This window comes from Marmota monax, unplaced genomic scaffold (genome assembly GCF_021218885.2).
Source record: "Marmota monax isolate L192 unplaced genomic scaffold, Marmota_monax_Labrador192_F-V1.1 WCK01_AAM20220418_F8-fsc00021, whole genome shotgun sequence".
Lineage (NCBI taxonomy): Eukaryota > Metazoa > Chordata > Mammalia > Rodentia > Sciuridae > Marmota > Marmota monax.
This window is the reverse complement of record NW_026695228.1, coordinates 22,682,888-22,704,306: the sequence shown is the minus strand read 5'-3', so window position 1 is coordinate 22,704,306 and position 21,419 is coordinate 22,682,888. Positions and strand designations below refer to the sequence as shown.

General features: G+C 43.3%; 1 protein-coding gene across 3 annotated transcripts in view; it reads right to left on the bottom strand.

The window, feature by feature from the left end:
* The window catches only part of Akap8l (A-kinase anchoring protein 8 like), a 34,553-nt gene that overhangs the window by 1,069 nt on the left and 12,065 nt on the right, over positions 1 to 21,419 (bottom strand). Inside the window, exons 4-13 of one of the 3 annotated variants that reach the window (XM_046437101.2) lie at positions 21,214 to 21,271; positions 21,031 to 21,111; positions 18,775 to 19,228; positions 18,596 to 18,692; positions 18,444 to 18,514; positions 18,159 to 18,222; positions 17,165 to 17,273; positions 15,580 to 15,721; positions 15,385 to 15,490; positions 15,017 to 15,147 (exon numbers count right to left, since the gene is read on the bottom strand). In XM_046437101.2, the coding sequence (XP_046293057.2) occupies positions 15,017 to 15,147; positions 15,385 to 15,490; positions 15,580 to 15,721; positions 17,165 to 17,273; positions 18,159 to 18,222; positions 18,444 to 18,514; positions 18,596 to 18,692; positions 18,775 to 19,228; positions 21,031 to 21,111; positions 21,214 to 21,271 (1,313 nt within the window). Of the gene's footprint in view, positions 1 to 15,016; positions 15,148 to 15,384; positions 15,491 to 15,579; positions 15,722 to 17,164; positions 17,274 to 18,158; positions 18,223 to 18,443; positions 18,515 to 18,595; positions 18,693 to 18,774; positions 19,229 to 21,030; positions 21,272 to 21,419 lie in introns of all 3 variants that reach the window. The other 2 variants (XM_046437100.2, XM_046437102.2) reach the window with 2 other exon arrangements.

The following is a 21,419-nucleotide window of genomic DNA, read 5'->3' as shown; positions in this document are numbered from 1 at the left end:
GGAGATGTGGCTTTGTGGTTAAGCATCCCTGGGTTCAATCCCAAGTTCAACAACAAAACAAAAAGTGAACAAACTAAAAAACCTATTAAATGCCAAATGCACAACCCATATGATCGATAAAGAGAATACAAAAACAGGAATACAATCTAACAGTATATTTTATTAAATGATACATATTCCTTTAGGATTCCCAGCATGACAAAACACATGCAGTAATGGTAAGGCTGAAAATAGACTGCTGGTGGGAAGAGCAATTGTTTACATATTTTTTGGAAAGCAGTTGGATAGAATGTATTAAAAGTAAAGCTCTCAGTAATCCTTAATCCTGAGTTTAATACCTCAAAACATGCATGCACCTGGTTGTAGGGGTGAAAAATTAGAAAATGCCTAATGGTTCTTAAATGGAGATGTAAGGGAATGAATCAGATTTAAAAGAACACCATACAGCCCCCTACAGATGGCTCACCTCTCTGTGGCACAGTAAGAAAGGTGTGTGAGGGGATGGGGTTGTGGCTCAGTGGTAGAGCACTTGCCTCCCATCGTGAAGCCCTGAGTTCCATCCTCAGCATCACATAAAAAAAATAAATAGGGCTGGGGTTGTAGCTCAGCAGTAGAGTACGCTCACCTAGCACGTGAGAAGCCCTGGGTTCAATCCTCAGCACCACATAAAAATAAATAAAATAGAGGTATTGTGTCCAACTACAACTAAAAATAAATATTAAATAAAGAGATTGTGTCCATCTACAACTAAAAAACATACATATAAATATATGTATATATATAAGTAAAATCTACAACTAAATGTATATATAGAAAGGTGTGTGATTGACAGTTATCAAGACTGAGTTTTGTCTGGAAGGATTTACACCTAGAAGTTGGGTCATTTCATCAGTGGTGGGAGACCAGGTAAATCTCACTTTCATCATCATATAGCCATAAGCAGAAAGAGGATAATGCTATTTTTATCATGTGGGGAACAGACTCCACCCTCTAGGAATACAGCTGAGTTCAGCCAACTTTGCTTACATGTTCCTGGAAGCCACATAAACTTGCTGTTTCTACTCCCTTTCTTACATTCACTTTTTTCTTTACACATTTTTCATCCTACCATTTGGGGGAAATATTAGCCTCAGACATGCTCAGTAACAAGTTAAAGATACAATCAGTATTCCTTAGCAACTGTTTCTTGCTAACACATTATCTTTCCCTCTCTAGGCATACAGATGGACACACTATAAATTCTCCCAACTGAGGCACATTTAATGTTTCCAGATTTTCATCATAATAACCAAACACCACCAGAATAAAATTAAGTACTCTCAGGCTGGTGCTTTTAATTCTAACCAAATAGGTTCCCCAAAATGATAGTGCCCAATTACTTTTTTTTAATTATTTTTAATTTAATATTTATTTTTTAGTTGTAGTTGGACACAAGACCTTGATTTTATTTATTTATTTATTTTTTATGTGGTGCTGGGGATGGAACCCAGGATCTCGCATGTGCTAGGCGAGCACTCTACCACTGAGCCACAACTCCAGCCCCACCAATTACTCTTAAAAAAAAAAAAAAAAAAAAAAAAAAAATGATGCAAGCCACATTTCCTCCACTTGTATTTTAAACAACGAACAGTGAACCTGGTGAGGTGCATGCCTATAGTCCTAGCTACTGGGAAGGCTGAGGTGGGAGGATCACTTCAAGCCAGGAGTTTGAGACCAGACCAGGCAAGATGGTTAGACCCTGTCTTAAAAAATCATGACTGGTCCTCCCACCTTCTGTCAGCACTGCATGTTGTCATTGTGAGATATTTTTGCTGCCGGATGAAAGAGAAAATATTATGTGCTGATTCCTATGAGACTTCCTTGCCCACTAGCAAGCCTGAGTGCTGATATGCACGCTGGTGCCCAGCACCTCTATGAGATGAACTTGTTTTGGTGTATGGATTTTTTGGCTTGCTCATGAAGGCTTCCTTTAACACACTCAAAGTAAACAAATGATCTACGTTTTCTGGAATCTAATATATAGTTATGAGGCAGGGGTCCAACTTTCCAGAAATTTATAAATCATTACTTCCCTGCTGAATTGAAAGAGGTTTTTTTGTTTGGTTTATATAAATCTGAAGTCCAAAAGGCTCTACAAAACAAATATTTCCCCTGGAATTCATTTGGTGACAAGACATGGGATGACATTACTTTTTTTTTTTTTTTTTTTTGGTATGGTGCTAGGGATTGAACCTAGGGCCTTGTGCATGCAAGGCAAGCACTCCACCAACTGAACTATGTCTCCAGCCTGACATTCCATTTTTACACCATCTTTTTTTTTGGTACAGGGGATTGACACCCCCACCAATAAAACTGAACCTAGGGGTGCCCCACAACTGAGCCACATGCCTAGCCCTTTTTTATATTTTATTTAGAGATAGGGTCTCACTAAGTTGCTTAAGGCCTACCTAAGTTGCTAAGGCTGGCTTTGAACTTGGGAGCCTCCTGTCTCAACCTCCCAAGTCACTGGGATTACAGGCATGCACCACTGCGCCTGGTTTATTTCATCTTTCTTTATCCCATCTGTATGTCACTTGAATAACTACTGATGGATGATTCAACTACCAGACTCTTCCTTAGATCCTGCTGGAAGCTACTGATCACACCATATTGTCTTTCTGAAACCCCAAAATTAACTCAGAAACACTTGGCCCTGAAGTTTCAGAGACGACACCTATACAAATACTAAGTTCTAAAAAAAACATATTGGGACTTTTCCCTAGGTCTGTTGATTGCACTATTTTATTCTTGTGCCATCACCACTTTTTGCTGCTGACTTTGTAAAAAAATAAATAAATTTTAAAAAAAATAAAAATAAATATATATATGTGTGTGTGTGTATTATATATAATACATATAAATAATAACATGTACAGTATATTATTTTTTAAATTAATTTTTTAAACTATTTCTTTGTGTGTGTGGTGCTGGGGATAGAATCCAGGGCCTCCTTGTACATGCTATGCAAGTGCTCTACCACTGAGCTACACCCCAAACTTTAAAAAAAAACAGAAACAAAACAAAAAAAACCCTCCTTTTAAAATTTTGAGGCAGGTTCTTACTAAGTCACCAGGCTAGCCTTGAATTTGTGATCCTCCAACCTCAGCCAACCGAGCAGCTGGGGTTACAGATGTGCACTACTATACCTGGCTGTAATAACCTTTAATATCTGTAAACTCATAACTGCCCTTTGTATAATCTTTTTGGCTACAGTTAGACTTGGAAAACTTTGTCAGGCACAGAAAGACAACATAGTATGTCCTTACTTACATGTGGAAGCTTATAAAGCTAATCTCATAGGAGTAGAAAGTAGAATAGAGGTTACCAAAGGCTAGAAAAGGGGTACAAGGAGAAATGGAAAGAGGATAGTTAATGAGTTCATGGGTGCATCTGCATAGAGAAATAACTTCTAATGTAGTACAGCACAGTGGAATATTATTGACAACAATTAGTTGTATATTTCAAAATAGTGTAGGGAAGACTGTTTCCAATAACAAAAAAATGATAAATGTAAGAGGTGACAGATTTAATGGTCGCACTGATTTGGTTACGTATTGTACATAAGTATTAAAATAGTATACTGTATATCCTAAATATGTACTACTATGTGTCAATTAAAAATAAAAATAGCTGGGTATGGTAGCATACATCAGTAAATCTTAGTGGCTTGGGAGGCTTTGACGGGAGGATCACAAGTTCAAAGTCAACCCCAGTAAAAGTGAGGTGCTAAACAACTCAGTGAGACCCTATCTCTAAATAACATACAAAATAGGGATGTGGCTCAGTGGTTGAGTGCCCCTGAGTTCAATCCCCGGCACACACACCCCCACCAATAAAATAAAGGAAAAAGAAAATGTAAAAATGTAAAAATTTGCAATCAATCCACTTATCCCTATCCTAGATTATGATAGGAATTGTACTATCCTCATCAGTTGGGGATAACTGGGTTTTTGTTTGTTTTACCATTAAATATTAACTCCCCATTTACAACACAATATGTTCTTTATGTTCCTCCATTTGTATCCTTGGAGTATTTGTAGTTCTTCTTAAAGGTGCTATGCCTTTCTTTAAATCTATATTCCTAGATACTTCAAACACGGTGTAGTTACTGTGAGATTTTTAACCACATTTGTTTCTAACTTATTATTACTAGAATAAAGAAAACCAACTACTTTTTGTATGCTATCTTGAATCCCACCTCCTTATCAAATTCTACTAACTTTGAGAACAATTTGCAAGGTGCAGTGACAAACGTGTAATACCAGCTACTCAGGAGGATCCCAAGTTCTAGACTAGCCTGAACAACTTAGTGAGACCTTGTTTCAAATAAAAAATAAAAAAGGTTGGGTATGTGGCTCAGTGGTAAAGCACTTGCCTAGCAGGCTTACAGCCCCAGATTCATTCTCAGTACCACACACACAGATACATTATATATATATATATATATATATATACACTTTTTAAAAAAAATTTTCCACTTCTCTAAGAATGTAATCACATTATTTGTACATAGTTTTCCCTTCCAGTATTTTATGTTCTTTGATTTCATATTGAAGCATCCTTGCATTCCAGAGACAAATTCTAACTACACTGGACTATACATCTGAATTATAGATTGATAATTACTAATATTTTCCTCAAGCATATTCATGTCTTTAATTATAAACTAATCTACAGTTTCATCTGGTATCACTTTTATTTAATTTTTGGAATCAAAATTTAAAAGACTTCCTAAAAATTACCTGAAGAGGACAGTCTTCTAGCATGGCAGGTGGAAGAGCCCTGTGAACCCACTCGCCAATGAAACTGATGAAAATTACTAAGAAAAGTCTCTGAATATGTCCAAGGGACATATATCAAATGAAGAAATACTTAACAAGGAAAAGCTACTAAAATCCAGCGAGAAAGAGTGTCAGCTGTGTTTGACCTATTGCCTCCCTGCCCTCCCTAGCTCAGTGTGATGGAAACTCCACTCCTATGCAAATAGGAGGATAAGCCCCAGTGTCTACCAACCTCATTACAGCTTAGGGCTGGAACAGGATGTCAGCATTTCTTATCCTGTCCCCACCTACCTGCAGCTGAGGCTAAGTTCTCAATAAGTACAGGTGGGAGATGACAACTTCTTTCTTCTGCCTAGTCCCTATGCACAGAATGGAGATGTGACCTAGGGTAAGATATGCTGAGAATACTGGGGCTCACATAGCCCTGGATTGTTCACAAAGTAGAGGTCCAATGCTAAGAGAGGCAGACCAATACCAGAAAGAGGCCACAGCCCATTCACTTCTCCCTATCTCTCCTGAAGCACCAGAGTCACTATTTGGAAGCAACCCTTTGTGCTCACCCTGAGCCTTGGCTAAGAGATTTTGCCCAGGAGAGCCTGGCCTTAAATCTGTGAGCTCTTAATCTCTTCCCAACTTCACTAGTAAGAGTATTAAGAGTTTGAGACTAAGAACTCTCTCAAACAATGAAGGGTGTGGAGAAAAAGAACTGGAAGGAGACTGGAAGATTTGATAGTAATATAAATTAAACCATAGTGTAGCTAAGTTACCAGAGAGAAACTAAAACAAACAACAAAAATAAACAGCAAAGAACAGCCTCCCAGGGTTCAGAATAAATCTCAAACAATAATCTCAAGAATCAATGCTGTAAAGGACCACAAATTTAATTGGATTAAAGTAGAGTGCCATTTATGCCCCAGGGCATTATTGAGAACCATATAGCAATCAGCCAGAAAACAGACTGTTAACAGCTGAGTATGTATGGTCTGGGAGACAGTCAGAAAGAGCCCTTACTAAAACCATGTCAGGGTGGTTCCCAATCAAGCCAGCATGTCTGCACATGCCCATGACTTTCTAATTCAAGGCATAATATCAGAGCTTCACAGTGTGGGGATGAAAGAGACTTCTCTAAAAAGAGACCTTGCTAAAAGAAATTTGGCAAGTCACTAATCAAACAGATACACAAGTATCAGAACAAGATGCTGGATATGGGGGGGGGGGGAACCAGTATTATATAATATATTATCTATAAGATGTCTAGTTTTGAACACAAAATTATGAGACATTGAAGCCGGGTGTGGTGGCGCATGCCTATAATTCTAGTAACTCAGGAAGCTGAGGCAGGAGGATTACAAGTTCAAGACCAGCCTCAGCAACTCAGCAAGGCTCTAATCAACTTAGACCCTGCTTCAAAATAAAAAACAGGGGGCTGGGGTTGTGGCTCAACAGTAGAATGCTTGCCTCACATATGTGAGGCACTGGGTTTGATCCTCAGCACCACATAAAAATAAACAAAATAAAGGTATAGGGCTGGGGATATAGTTTAGTTGGTAGAGTGCTTTCCTCGCATGCACAAGGTCCTGGGTTCAATCCCCAACACCACACACACACACCAAAAAAGGGGGGGGGGGGCTCGGAATGTAGTTTAGTGATTGTAGCTTAGTGGTTAAGTGCCCCTGGGGTTCAATCCCTGGTACCAAAATAAAAAACCAGTCATTGAAAGGAGATTCTGAGGGCTGGAGATGTGGCTCAAGCAGTAGCGCACTCGCCTGGCATGCGTGCGGCCCGGGTTTGATCCTCAGCACCACATACAAACAAAGATGTTGTGTCTGCCGAAAACTAAAAAATAAATATTAAAAAATTCTCTCTCTCTCTCTCTAAAAAAAATCTTCAAAAAAAAAAAAAAAAAAAAAAAAAGAAAGGAGATTCTGACCCACATTCAAGGAAACACAGCAGATGATAGAAACTACCTGTGGCAGTGAAAAGATGTCAACATTAACAAAGATTTCAAAGTAGTAATTAAAAATGCTTAAGTAAAGGCTTGAAGAAGTAAAAGGTATAGTGTCACACCTCTTCAGACAGACATCAACAAACAAATACTAAAACAAAAATACAAATCTTTTTGGAACTGAAAAGTACAATAACTATTTACCAGAGAAGCTGAACAGTAGATAAGAAGAGAATTATTGAACCTGTAGCTCAATAGAGATTATACAATCTGAAAAACAATAATAAAAATGAAGTCTCAGACAATGATGGGACACCATTAAGTGACCCAACTTATGCACAACAGGAGTATAAGAAAGAAAAAGGGCCAGGTGCAGTGGCGCATGCCTGTAATCCCAATGTCTCAGGAAGCTGAGACAGAAGGATGGCAAGTTCAAACCCAGCCTCAGCAAAAGTGAGGCACTAAACAATTCAGACCCTGTTTCTAAAAAAAAAAAAAAAAGAAAGAAAGAAAAGGAAAATAAAAATGAGGAAATAATAGCTGAAAGCTACCCCAAGACTGATGAAAAACAAACTTACACAAAAAAGATTAATGAACTCTAAGTGGAAAAAATACAGAAACCCACCAAGAGACATACAATAAAAATGCTAAAAGTCAAAGACATAGGAAAAATCTTGAAAGCAGCAAGAGAAAAACGAATCATCACTTACAAGAGAAACTCAAAGGTTCCAAGCCAACATCAGGATAACATGCTGAAATAAAAAGGCTATCCACTAGGCTGGGATGTAGCTCAGAGGTAGCGCGCTCACCTACGATGTGTGAGGCACTGGGTTCCATCCTCAGCACCACATAAACATAAAATAAAGATATTAAAAAAAAAAAAAGACTATCAACCAAGAATCCTATACTGAATAAAGGAAAAATAGATATTTTGAGATAAACCAGAACTGAAAAAGCTGGGCGTGGTGATGCATGCCTGTAATTCTAGCTACCTAGGAGGCTGGGAGGATCCCAAGAAGTTCAAAGCCAAGGAAGTTAGGAAGGAAGGAGGGAGAGAATTTGCTGTTATTAAACCCGATAGTAATGTGAATATTCACAGAAGAATTTAGTTAACTATAAAAGACATTATAAAGGCACATTTTTTTTTTTTTTTGTACTGGGGATTGAACTCAGGGCACTGGACCACTGAGCCACACCCCCAGCCCAATTTTTGTATTTTTATTTACAGACAAGGTCTCACTGAGTTGCTTAGTACTTCGATAAATTGTTGATTCTCCTGCCTCCACCTCCCAAGCCGCTGGGATTACAGGTGTACGCCACTGTGCCCAGCCCCATTTTTTCCCTTCTTAACTGATTAAAACTATTGTATAAAACTACACACACACAATTACATAGATATACTGCAATTATTTGTCTTATATATTACAGAAATTAAATACTGTTGGCAGTAAAGACAAAGGAAGTCAGGGCAAGAGCACAATCACCAAATCCACTCTGGGAAACTACAATATAAACAATCCAGTTTCTTCCTATAAATCAACTGCAAGAAAAATAAGACATGAAGGAAGAACCTATGTACTGAAAGCAGGTTGATATATAGCAACCATCTGTAGTACATACATCAGTATGGGTCTTAACTTTTTGATTTTAAAAATATTAGTCAAAGAAATCTGAATACCAGTTATTTGGCGGTATTAAGAAGGAAGTTATTACTGGGTACAGTGGTGCATGCCTGTAATCCCAGTAACTTGGGAGGCTAAGGCAAGAGGATTTCAAGTTTGAGGCCAGCCTTGGCAACTTAGCAAGGCCCAGTCTCAAAATAAAAAAAAGGGGCTGAGGATGTAAAGTGCCCTGGGCTCAATCCCCACCACCACACCAAAAAACAGTTATCATTGATTTTTATTTAGGGGTAATAATGATAGTAAATTAAAACTGTTTATATTTCACAGCTAAATACTGAAATGATTATGGATAAAATGATGTGATATCTGAGATGTGCCTTTATATATGTTTGAAATTTCCATTGTAAAAGTCTTTAAATCAGGTGAGGGGAGCAACAGAAATGACCACAAATAACAACTCTACAGGAACAAATAAAGAATGAAAAATGGGAAATAAGACTAATACTAACAAAACCTAGAAAGATATAATCAATATTCTTTCTTCAACTTCTTTAAAATAAACAAAATATAGAAAGCAATAATTACAACACAGAGCTACACAGAAGTAACAATCTTCTTGAAATTAAGTTATATCTGAAGTGGATTTAGAGATGTTATACGTATAAAAGGTAAAGCCTACAGGTATGGTGGTGCACACCTGTAATCCATTAATTCAGGAAGCTGGGGCAAGAGGATCACAAGTTTGAGGCCAACCAGCCTCAGCAATTTAGTGAGGCTCTAAGCAAATTAGCAAGACTCTGCCTCAAAATAAAAACTAAAAAGAGCTGGGATATAATGCAGTGATTAAGTGTCCCTGGGGGTCAATCTTCAGTGCCAAAAAAAAAAAAGATAAGGCCTAGAGAAACCACAAAAGGAAGTCAAACCAAAAAAAAAGATAGTGGAAAAAAAAATCACTAAACAAATTAAAATGTTCCAGTGAAAAATATTCACTAAATACAAAATAAAGCAGTAAAAGAGGAAAATTACAGACATTAAATCAGACAATTAACACTACAGGTAAATGAATTAGAGAATTTGATATAAAGACATTGAAGGATGGACAGCTAAAAATCAAGGTTGAACTATATGCTGTCCACAGGACACACACTTTAGATTCAAAAATACAAATAGAGACCAGGGATGTAGCTCAGTGGTAGAGCACTTGCATAGCATAAGCAAGGCCCTAGGTTTGATCCTCAGTGACACACCCAAACACTCACACACACACACACACACACATACAATTAAAAAGAAAGTAAAAGGACAGGGCAACATCATCAACCAAGGAAAGCAGAACTGGCTATTCTAATACCAGACAAAACAAATCATAAAACAAAACAAAACAAATGTACTGACACAGACATTTTATAATGATGAGACTATAACAATTTTAAGTATATATGCACTTACTGAGAGCACAAAAATATGAAAACCAGTAACTGAAATGGGGAGATAGATAATTCAATAATAATTGGTGATTTGAAAATTCCATTTTCAATTACACACACACACACACACACACACATACAGCAACTTGACAAAAGAGCAAAGAAATAAGCTGGGTGCGATGGTGTACATGTGTAATCCCAGCAGCTCAGGTGCCTGAGGCAGGGGGATCACAAGTTCAAAGCCAGCCTCAGCAACTAAGTGAGACACTGTCTCTAAGTAAAATGTAAAAAGGGTTGAGGATGTGGCTCAGTGGTTAAGTGCCCCTGGGTCCAATCCCCAGTATCAAAAAATAGAATAAAATAAAACAAAGAAATAAGCACGATCAGTGTTGGGGTTGTGGCTCAATGGTGGAACGCTTGCCTAGCACTTGTGAGGCCCTGGGTTCGATCCTCAGCACCACATAAAAATAAATAAATAAAATAAAGGTATATTTTTTTAAAAAAGGAATAAGCACAATAAAACGGTTAGGCAAACAATAATCTATAAAATATTCTAGCAAACAATAACAGAATACAGATTCTTCTCAAGCACAAGGACCTTCAGCAAGATTTACCAAGAGAAACAGAAGACTCAGATGACTAGAGGACATCACTACCAACCTTACAATAATAAAAAGAATTATAGAACAATACTATAAACAACAAAATACAACACCCTTTCAGGATAAAAACACTATAAACAAATTAGACCTAGGAGAGAACTACCTCAGGGACCCATAAAGTCCCAAGTTTCCAATTCTATAAACATAATAAGAAATTCAAATATTATTTCAAGGTTACCATAAGTGATCTATATATTGCTCATTTTTATAAATGTTCTACCTGGGATGATGGGACAAAATGGGTAATGATGAGTCTGGGGCTCTCCCCTTAAGATATGAACAATATAAACAAGACAAGGACATGCACTCTCACCACTTCTGTTCAACCAAATACCAGAGGTTGTAGCCAGGATAATTAATTAAGAAAAAGAAAAAATAGGCATCCAGATTGAAAAGGAAAAAGCACAACTAATTCTGCAAATAACTGATTTACCCTTAATAAACAAAAGAACTTGCTTAGCATGTGCAAGACCCAGGGTTTGATTCCATTTCTAAATATATCAAATTTATTCTAAAATATTGTTTTCCTTTTAACAATCGCACACTCACAAAAAGCACAGAACACATTCTGAAAACTGCAAAACAGTTTTGAAAGAAATTGAATATCTTGGGCTGGGGTTGTGGCTCAGAGGTAAAAAGCTCGCCTAGCACGAGTGAGGCCTTGGGTTCGATCCTCAGCACCACATAAAAATGAATAAATAAATTAAAGATATTGTGTCCAAATACAACTAAAATAAATATAAAAATAATTGAATATCTAAATAAATTCAGACATTCCACATTCAAGGATTAGTGGACATATTGTAAAAGTGGTAATAGTCCACAATTTGGTCTAGAAATGAAACACAATCCTATCAGAATACCAGCTGACTTCTTTGAAGAAATTGTTAAGTTGATCCTAAAACTCATGGAAATTCAAGGGACACATAATAATCCAAACAATTTTGAAATATAACAATAGAGTTGGAAAATGCACATTTTATCATTTCAAATCTCACAAGGCTATTTCCTAACATAAAGTACTAACATAAAGTACTTTCTAACATAACTGTACTAACATAAAGACAGAACCATGGAATAGAATTTTAAGTCCACTGTGGAGCCAACCTAGATGCCCTTTGATAGATGAATGGATTAAAAAAATGTGACATATATACACAATGGAATATTACTCAGCAATAAAAGAGAATAAAATCATGGCATTTGCAGGTAAATGGATGGAGAGTTAGAGAAGATAATGCTAAGTTACCCAATCCCCCAAAAAACAAATGCCGAATGTCTTCTCTGATATAAGGAGGTTGATTCATAATGGGGTAGGTAGGGGGAGCGTGGGAAGAATAGATGAACTCTAGATAGGGCAGAGGGGTGGGAGGGAAAGGATGGGAGCATGGAGTTAGAAATGATGGTGGAATGTGGTGGACATTACTATCCAAATGTATAAAGACACAAATTGGTGTGAATATACTTTGTATACAACCAGAGATACAAAAAATTGTGCTCTGTATGTATAATAAGAATTGTAATGCATTCCGCTATTTTATACATACATATATATATATATATATAAAAATTAAAAATAATAATTAAAAAAAATTCTAAGTCCAGAAATAAAACCACACAGCTATGGTCCACTAACTTAACAAGAGTGCCAAGATCATTCAATGAGGAAAAAATAGTCTCTTTCAAATGGTACTAGGACAACTGAATACCCACATGTAAAAGAATAAAGTGAGACCCTGACCTCACACCATATGAAAAAAACAAAGTGGATCAAAGCCTAACTGTAAAAGCTAGAACCATAAAACTCTTCAAGAAGAAATCATAGGGGTAAATCCTCATAATCTTGTATTTGTCAATGGATTCTTGGATATGACACCCAAAGTGAAAGCAATAAAAGAAAAAAAAATTTGATCTGGGCATGGTGGTTCACTCCTGTAATCCCAGTGACACAGGAGACTGAAGCAGGAGGATTACAAGCTTGAGGCTAGCCTCAGCAACTGAGTAAGACCCTATCTCAAAATAAAATTTAGAAAGGAATGGGAATATAGCTCAGAAGCAGAATATTCCTAAATTCAACCACCAGTACTACACACACCCTAAAAAAGATTTACTATTTAATTCAAGCAGTCCATTCCTATGTAAATACCCAAGAGAAATGAAAACAAATGTGCACAGAAGAACTTGTACACCACTGTTCCTGAGAGCATTACTCTTAATAGCCAAAAGGAAGAAACAACCCAAATACCCAAATAAATGTGGCTGGGTATGTTGGTACATGCCTATAATCCCAGAGGCTCCGGAAGCTGAGGCAGGAGGATCCTAAGTTCAAAACCAGCCTCAGCAACTTAGCAAGGTCCTAAGCAACTCAGCAAGACCCTGTCTCTAAATAAAATATAAAAAACGACTGGGGAAGTGATTTAGTGGTTAAGCACACCCTGAATTCAATCCATGGTACAAAAAAAAAAAAAAAGAATATATGTACCAGACTGATAACTAATATAAGGGGAAGATGAGAGGTGATAGCTAAAAGGTATGAATTCCTTTTTGAGGTGATGAAAATCCTATAATTGATTGTGGCAGTGGCTTCTGAGTATACAGAAATCTATGTATCAACTAAAAACTATTGAACTGTACATCTTTTTTTTAAATAGACTTTTTAGTTGTTGATAGACCTTTATTTTATTTATTTATATGCGGTGCTGAGAATCAAACCCAGTGCCTCACACATGCCAGGCAAGTGCGCTACTGCTAAGCCCCAGCCCCAGCCCCTGAACTGTACATCTTAAATGGGTGAATTATATGGCATATGAATTATACCTCAGTAAAGCTGTTACTAAAATAATAACAGGAAGCTTTCCTTTCATGATCATAGTCCAGAACTTTAAAAATAAATAAATAAATAGAAGTATCGGGCTGAGGTTGTGGCTCAGAGGTAGAGCACTCCCTTAGCGTGTGTGAGGAACTGGGTTCAATCCTCAGCACCACATAAAATAAGGATATTGTGTCCCCCTACAACTAAAAAATAAATATTTTTTAAAGAATAAGAGTATTTATCTGCATGTGGTGGTACACACAGTAACTTGGCAACTGAGGCAAGAGCATCACAAGTTAAGGTTAGTTTAGGCAACTTAGATCATGTCTCAGAGTAAATAAAAAGGGCTGGGGTATATCTCAGTGGTGGAGTGCTTACCTAGCAAACATGAGGCCCTAGATTCAATCCCCAGTACTGGGATGGGGAGGGGGAATTAAATTTAAAAAAAAAAAAAAAAAAACCCACATGTAGCATTTAAATTCTTTTAGGATCAACTGCTATCACTCATTTCCTACATGTTTGAGGGGGGCGGCCCACTGGGGATTAAACCCAGGGCTTCTTGTATGCTAGGCAAGCACCCTACTACTGAGCTACATCCCAGTCCTAAACTATATCTCTTCTTGCTAAATTGTCCAGGCTGACCTTGAACTTGTTATCCTCCTGTTTCAGCCTCTTAAGTAGCTCAGATTACAGGAACACATCACTGCACCCCAAGACTTTTCAACAATTTTAATAATTCATGTATACTGCACCATTCACTGTCTTTTCTCTCTATCCCCCATCAGTTCCCAGCCTAAGAAACTGTTCTTGGCAATACAGCTTTTCTGTTGCCAAAGCCAATGGATCCTTTCCTAATCTTTCTAGACATTTGCCAATTCTCAACCTGTAACTACCAAGCCAGACCCCTCAATGAGAATTGGTGCACTGAAGACGACCAGAAATGAGTTGAGATGGGTATGAAAAAGGATGAGCGATGCCATTTCCTATGCTCACCTTAGGTGCTATCAACAAATAAATCCCATCATTCTGTGTCGTCGGCCACATCTCCTTTTAGCTCAGAACTGGATCTGGGCCTCTGTGCTATCTCCCTACTGCAGTCCTGCAACATCACCTGATTTTTAACAGCTACCTCCTACCCAACATATTACCACTTCAATCAGAAAACATCTTCTCCGGATATGCCAGCAAAAAAGAACATACTCATTTTCTTGCCAAATGTGCGAACTAGATATACCCCACCCCCTGCCACGCATAATCTCAGCAGCACCATTGTCTACTCAGTTCTCAGAGTCAGAAACCTGAGTCATCCCTGGCTCCTGGTCACTCCCACAGGCCAACCTCCTGTTCTTGTACTTCGAAGGCTCTCCTCTCACCCTAGATTATAGTGCCTATGAACCTCTGAAGTCCAACCACTGCTCCAGCAACAGGGGCCCTGTATGTTTCTCCATCTTTTTTCTGAACCTAATCTGGTGGTTGGCCCCTATGGAAATGGTGGTTCCCATATCCCTTGGTGCACTGGTCTTGAAGGCCCAGCTCAACATCACCTTCTCCCAGGCCATGTCCTCATCTCCTGGCTTTCTCTATGTAACCACAGTGATTGCACTAGACTGGAACTGTCTTTATCTATTGTCCCCTGCCTTCCCCCTCTCCCCATTACAACCACAGGACATCCCCAGAGGCCTCAATCAGTTCACCAATAGGAGGGAGAGGCCACCTATGGCCACTCACCCTGCGGTTCCGGTTGTGATCCATGGTCTTGAGATGCTTCTGGATGATCCCAAACTGCATGGGAATAAAGAGGTCACAGGCAGCACAATGGGCTGCCTCCACCTTCTTCACAAAATGCTCCATGGCAATTTCTGTGGGGGGAGGAGGGAGGAAGAAGGGAGTCACCATTGGTCCTAAGTGCCTAAGACAAACCCAGAAGTCTAGGAAAAATATCAGCCCAGCTTTTCAACATGATTATCTATATGGGACTGAGGCTTTTCTCGTTCAATCTTCCAAAGAAACAAAGGGATGTCACAATCCTGTATGGAGAAGCAGAGGAGGGCAGGCCAAGGTGCTACTTGGTGGGCAGTGGGATAGAACCTCCTCACCTTGGGTCAGATCCTGATCTCTGTAAATCTGCTGGATCAGACCATCAAGGTCCTCCACAGTTTTTCGGAGTTCCTCTGTCTTTTTGGTTTTGTTAGTGACATACTCCTGCCAGAGACACGGAATTTCATGAGGGCTGCCCTGTGTCACCAGGGACCCAAAAATATCAAGAGTAGCTATGCTGCTCTGAGGCTTACCTGCAGAAAGTCAGCCGTCTGCTTAGGGAGCTTGGTGCCTACATACTTAAAGTGCTCCTTGTGGAACTTGCTGTCAAGGTGGCTGGCCATCTCATCCTCATAGAAGGTCCGGTATTTGCAGAGAGAACACACAAACTGGATCCTGCCACAGGAGGGAAACAAGCAGCTGAGGCTGCAAAGGTCCCAGGGAAAGGTGCTGCCGCCTCACCCAACCCAGCTGCGAGCCCTGAAACAGGGCTTGCTCACGGGCCTCTGAAGTGCGGTCCCAACAGAGGGACAGGCTGGGACCAGGAGGGTCGGGAGCAGAAAGGGCGAGTCTGCAGGCTGCAGTTACTGCAACGTAGGGGACAGGGGAGGAGCTCTTCCTTCCCATAGGCAGGAGGCCGAAGCCTGAGGCAGCAGCTGCTGCAACAGGCAAGGAGTCGCTGGAAGGTTGCCGGAGGGCCACTCTACCAAGGCTGGGCAGGAGCTTGTGCACTTGGCCCAGGTGGGAACCGGAAGGAAGGATGCCCTGGCTTGAGCCAGGTGGCCCTGAGGTGCAGAGTGGAGTACGCAGTCCCGAGGCAGGGCCCGAAAAGGTGCTGCATCTTCCTTCTGGGTTCTGGGGAACTCAAAGGCCCAGCCCATCCTCTGCTCAGAATGCTTGGGGGTGGTGTCGGGAGGGATGGAAGGCAAGCAGGCCTGGGCACCTGCTGCCTCATCTTCCTCTTCCAAGAAGAGACCAGTCTGAGCTGGAAGGAGGGCGCCTGCCCGGCCTGCCAGAGGGCAGCCTGGAGTCACCTGGGCGAGGTGCTCTGTCTGGGCCTGGTGTCCACAGCAGAAGCCGGGGGTCTGGGGCCTGGGCTGGAGCAGGCCGCCGTGGCAAGGGGCGGAGGAGGCCAGCCGCCACCGAGGCCTCGGGGCGGGTCCCTACCTCTGCCGGACGTCCTTATCTGGGCCACGGGGTCAGCTTTGTCTGGAGAGCCCAGGGGCCAGGCGCCGGCGAGGCTGAGGAAGGTCCAGCAAGAGCAAGAGTCTGAGGCGGAGGAGGCAAGCGCCAGTGCGGGAGCCCTGAGGGCAGACAGACCCGACCAAGGGGCGTGAAGGGCTCAGCCACAGACAGGCCCGGCCTGACAGGGCCGGCGGGTAGGGCAGAGGGCAGGCCCGAGGCTGCCATAGCCCACAGGTGCTGCCATCTCTCCTGAGCACGGCGGCGGCCTCTTGGCAGCTAGTTGGGGTGGCACAGGCGCCTTGGACCTTGAGTCTCTGATGAGCTGGCCCCCTCCCTCAGGGGCATCGGGCCCCCAGTGCACCTCGGGGCTCGTGCGCTGAGTGACCTAGCGCCGGAGCTTCTGGGCAACGGTGCCGAGCAGTGTCGGGTCTCAGGCCACAGATGCCAGCGGTCGCCAGGCGGCCACAGAGGGGCAGGGGATGAGTCAGGCCTTAGGAGCTGGGCCTGGCGGGAAGCAGGGTCCATGCACGGCCGAGCAGGTGGTGGCTCCCAAGGGAGGCCAGAGGGCGGCGAGATGGCAGAGCTATGGCCCTGCTCTCCTGGCGGCAGCCCCAGAGCGAGGCAGAGGCAAAGGGATGGAGGGAAGCTGGTTACCTTTCCACCATGCGGTCTCGCTGCCGCTTTTTCTGTTTGTCCTGGCTCTTCTTGCTTGCCTGCAACTTGCGTTTGGCCTGGCTACTCTCATCCTGGGTGATAAGGGCCCCTGTGGGAACAGAGGGGCACAATCACCAGTTTGGCTCTGCCAGGAAAGGGCAGGCCTAAGGCCTCTGGCTGAATCACCCGCTGTCCATTCCAGAGGGTCCATCTGAGAGCAGTTGTTTACGCAAGGCCTTTGGCCATGAGCAGGGCTGGATACCCTGGGCTGGGCAGGAAGTAGGTTTGGCCTAGGCGCCAGGAATAGGGAGATACACGCTGAACCCTCTGCTCTCCAGGATACCCTCACTCTCTGTGGAGTGGGCCATGGGGAAGCTGGAAGGCAAAAAGAAGCTGTCTTGGAGGGGACACTGGCACATGTTCAGAGGGGCCAGGTGGTGGGATGCAGGGAGGCCGCTCACAAGGCCCTGCCCACCCCCCACCGGGCACCGCGGCAACAGTAGGCTGAGGCTGGATTTGCTGGTAGGTACCTGCTGGCGCTCATCACTCAGATGGGGGGACACGGACTCCCAACAGGGGCTGGAGAGGCGCTAAGGGAGAGGACACGCAAACCACAGCCGTAAAAACTGCACCAAGGGTCCCAACTCAAGACACCAGCCACTGAGGACTCGGAATTGCACGTTACTGAGGGACCAATAGCAGGGATTGTGCCTAGGGGTCCCCACACTTTTGCTTGCTGCCCCAACCTGAAGGCAAAACCAATAATGCTAGACAGGGACAATGCCATCCACAGACTCCACCTAGGAAGAATAGGGTCAGGATAGGAAGGGGCAGGGGAGGAAGCAAAGTCCCTGCCAGCACATACCCAGCCCCACAAGGCAGGTCCCCAGCCAGCCAGCCAGCCACTTTTCTGCCACAACCCTACCCTCAGCTGGATCCTTCCCATGAGTACCTGGAAGAGCCACCTAAAACCCAGGCCCCCTAGAAGACTCACCTTTCTCTGAATCTTCTTTGCCTTCTTCTCTCCCATCCTCTTTTCCTTCCTCATCCTCTCCTTCCTAATATAATTTTAAAATCCAACTTTAAAGTGTGCAGTTACTTATAATGACTCCAAATAACAAGACCCAGGGCCAGGAGCTGGTGCTGGTCACCCACCACCCATGCACACAGGCGATAACACTGCCTAAGACCCCTGTGGTGAGGCCTGCATTTCAGCTCAGTTTGGTCTTCACAGGCCTCACCTGCAGGGAGAAAAAGCTCAGGGCCAGGGGCCACTTACTGCTCTGGATCCTTTTTCCATAGTGTCGATACCTTCAGTGCCCTCTGCGGCTTCCCCCTCAGTGCCCTCATCTGTAAGGAGAGAGGAGTCAAATTCATCCCAGAGTCTCCACAGAGGCAGGTGAAGGGAAGGAGGCAAGGCCCCGTGCTCACCATTGTCTGAGTCACTGTTCTCTGAGCAGTCCGTCCGGGTAGCTTTGCTGTCCGGCTCGTCAGGACTGCCACCCTGCTTTCTCTTCTTCTTTTTGGTCTGAGCCAGAGAAAGGGAACTGGGTCAGAGGGGATGACTCCACTCCAACCAGAGACCAGGAGGGATAGGCCTCCTCACTTACCCGGAAGTCAGCCGTAGTCCAGGTCTTCCAGGTTCGCCTCATCTGCTTCATGCCATTGCCAAATCCGAAGCCAAAGCGGGAGCCACCTGGGAAGGCGCCCCCGCCACGCATGCCCTGGAACATGCCATACTCAGGGATGATGTTCTGGGAGAAGAGGGAGGGCAGCCGGGAGGCACCAGGCATGCACTGGCCCCGGGCCCCCATGGGATCTTCCCACATGCGCCCATAGCCCGAGGCCATTGGCCTGCCGCTCCGGGCATCCCGGGCCCAGCCCTGAGCCCTTGGACCAAAGGTATCGCCGCCACGCATGCGGAACTGGTCACGGTAGGCATCATACTGGCCCTCATAGGCCATTTCCATCTCAGGGTCAAGCTCGCCATAGTCATAGCCCGACCGGTACAGGTCACGCTCACTCAGGACGGCCCTTGAGTCACAGGCCTCGTAGGAATCATATCTGCAGAGACATGTGGCAAGCATCAGGCAGAGTTCCCTCAGAATTGTTCATATTCAGCTGGCCTTTTGGCCAAGCCAACTGCTCCTGCCATCCTTTCAACCTCCCAGACCAGGGACAGGAAATGCAACTCTAGCACTCACCCTGCCCTGTCAGGGAGACTCAGTGTTTAGAAATGCCAGTTAAAATGTTCTGGACTCTAACAAAGCAGAGAATTTTAGAAGGAGGAAAGGCTTCTCAGATGACATTCTCATAGGGGCCTCACATAGGGGCCACTAAGAAGGACTAACACCTAGCAGGAAAGCTCTAATCCAAGGCCCTATGAGAGGCAAGGCTGCTCCCATGACCCTTAAGAAATCAAAATCCATTTGTGACAGCCACAATGCCCAAGGGTGCTCTTCAGGAGAAGAGGTAAGTATCCCAGCATAATGTATGCTTAGCCACTGAGGCAAATGATGCCCATGAGAAACAATTCAGACTTCATCCTACGTGACTAGGGGGACCCACAAAAACCCTCCAAAGCCCCTCACAATCCAGATGAAATGGGATAAAATGGTGAATGTTTCTTAGTAGACATTGTGACCTTGCCAAAGCGCTGGAAAAGGGCTCTAAACCCTATACAGCAACTGGGAAGGAGGCAAGGACTCCTGCCCAGGAGAGGCAGTTTAACCATAGCGATAGCCCATGCCCCACACCACACAAACCTCACATACACAGGGGACCCTCCTTACATTCTCCTCCCCTAACCTAAGTCCCTAGAAGGCACCAGCAGATACAAGAGAAGCAGCTAGCACTGCCATTCCTCCCCTCGTCCCTGCTCCCTGGGCTCCAAGCTATGGCAAGGTGGTGCATTACAGCGACTCAAGTCCATGCAAGCAAGTTCCCTTGCTCCCTTCCCCAATGGCCCTGGGGCCACACTTGGCCTTACCAGTGACCGCCAGGCCCCTCTTTATTCTCCTCACTAGGGCACAAGTACCCCTAGATGGATACCAGTTCAGTCAATGACAACTACCCATAGACAATGCTTTGCAGTGTGGTATATCTGGGTGCAAGTCCCACCCAGCCCCACCACTTAGTCAAGGGGCCCTTTCTGGCAAAGGGAATGACATGACTGCGCTTTAGTTTCTCCATCTATAAAATGAGGATAGCAAGAGTTCCTCATAAGGATGTTTTCAACAGGTGTACATTTATAAGGCATTGGAAAATGACCAGCAAGTGTCCATTTCTGTCCCTCCTCTGTATGGAACACAGCATAGCTCACAGTGGTCAGTCCCAAGGGCTTGCCCACTGTTCACACAAACCTAACCCGTCCTTGCTCTGTCTTTTTTTTTTTTTTTAAATATTTATTTATTTAGTTAGTTTTCGGCAGACACAACATCTTTGTTTGTATGTGGTGCTGAGGATCGAACCCGGGCCGCACACATGCCAGGCGAGCTTGCTACCGCTTGAGCCACATCCCCAGCCCAACCTTGCTCTGTCTTGCAGGATGCAAAGTCTAGATTGAACACCAAAGTGTTGTCCCAAAGAGAGGGGCTGCTGGACACACTGCTCCTGAGGAGCCATTCTGTGGGTATGATGCAGCCAGGCCAATCCAAACTTGTTCCCTGCCTGAAGCTAGAGAGAAGCTGACCACGAGGGCAACATAGGTCAGAGAAAGGAAGTACAATGGACCCCATTGAGAGCAAAGCACCCAGTAGAACAGAGCAAGGATGGAGAAAAGGGTCACAGAAGCATATTCAACTGAAATGCCAGCAGGCAGGAGATACCCCTGCAGAATCTCAGCTCCTAGGTAAGCCCCTACTCACCTTTCTCCACCTGAGCTGTACACGCCGCCTTGTATCATGTCTGTCTCCAAGTGTGGAACCATATCTAAGCGCTGGTTAATTCTGGATAAAACGGAATCGGCACTGGCGCTACCCGAGGCACTAGGGTTTGCATTTGTGTCAGAGCTAGGCATTTCCCAAGAGTTTGAAGTGGCCATACCATACCCATAGTTGGTGGTGTTATCCTGGCCATAGCCATAGCCATAACCATAATTCTCGTAGCCTGCAGTGGAGGAGACAGAGATAGACAGATGACAGGGCAGGAAGGAGAAGGCAGACCAAAACAAATATACAGAAAAGGGTGTCTCTGTCACAAGAGATAAGCTGGGGACCCTAGCCACCCAAGGGCAGGTGGGCCCCAGCTATTCCAA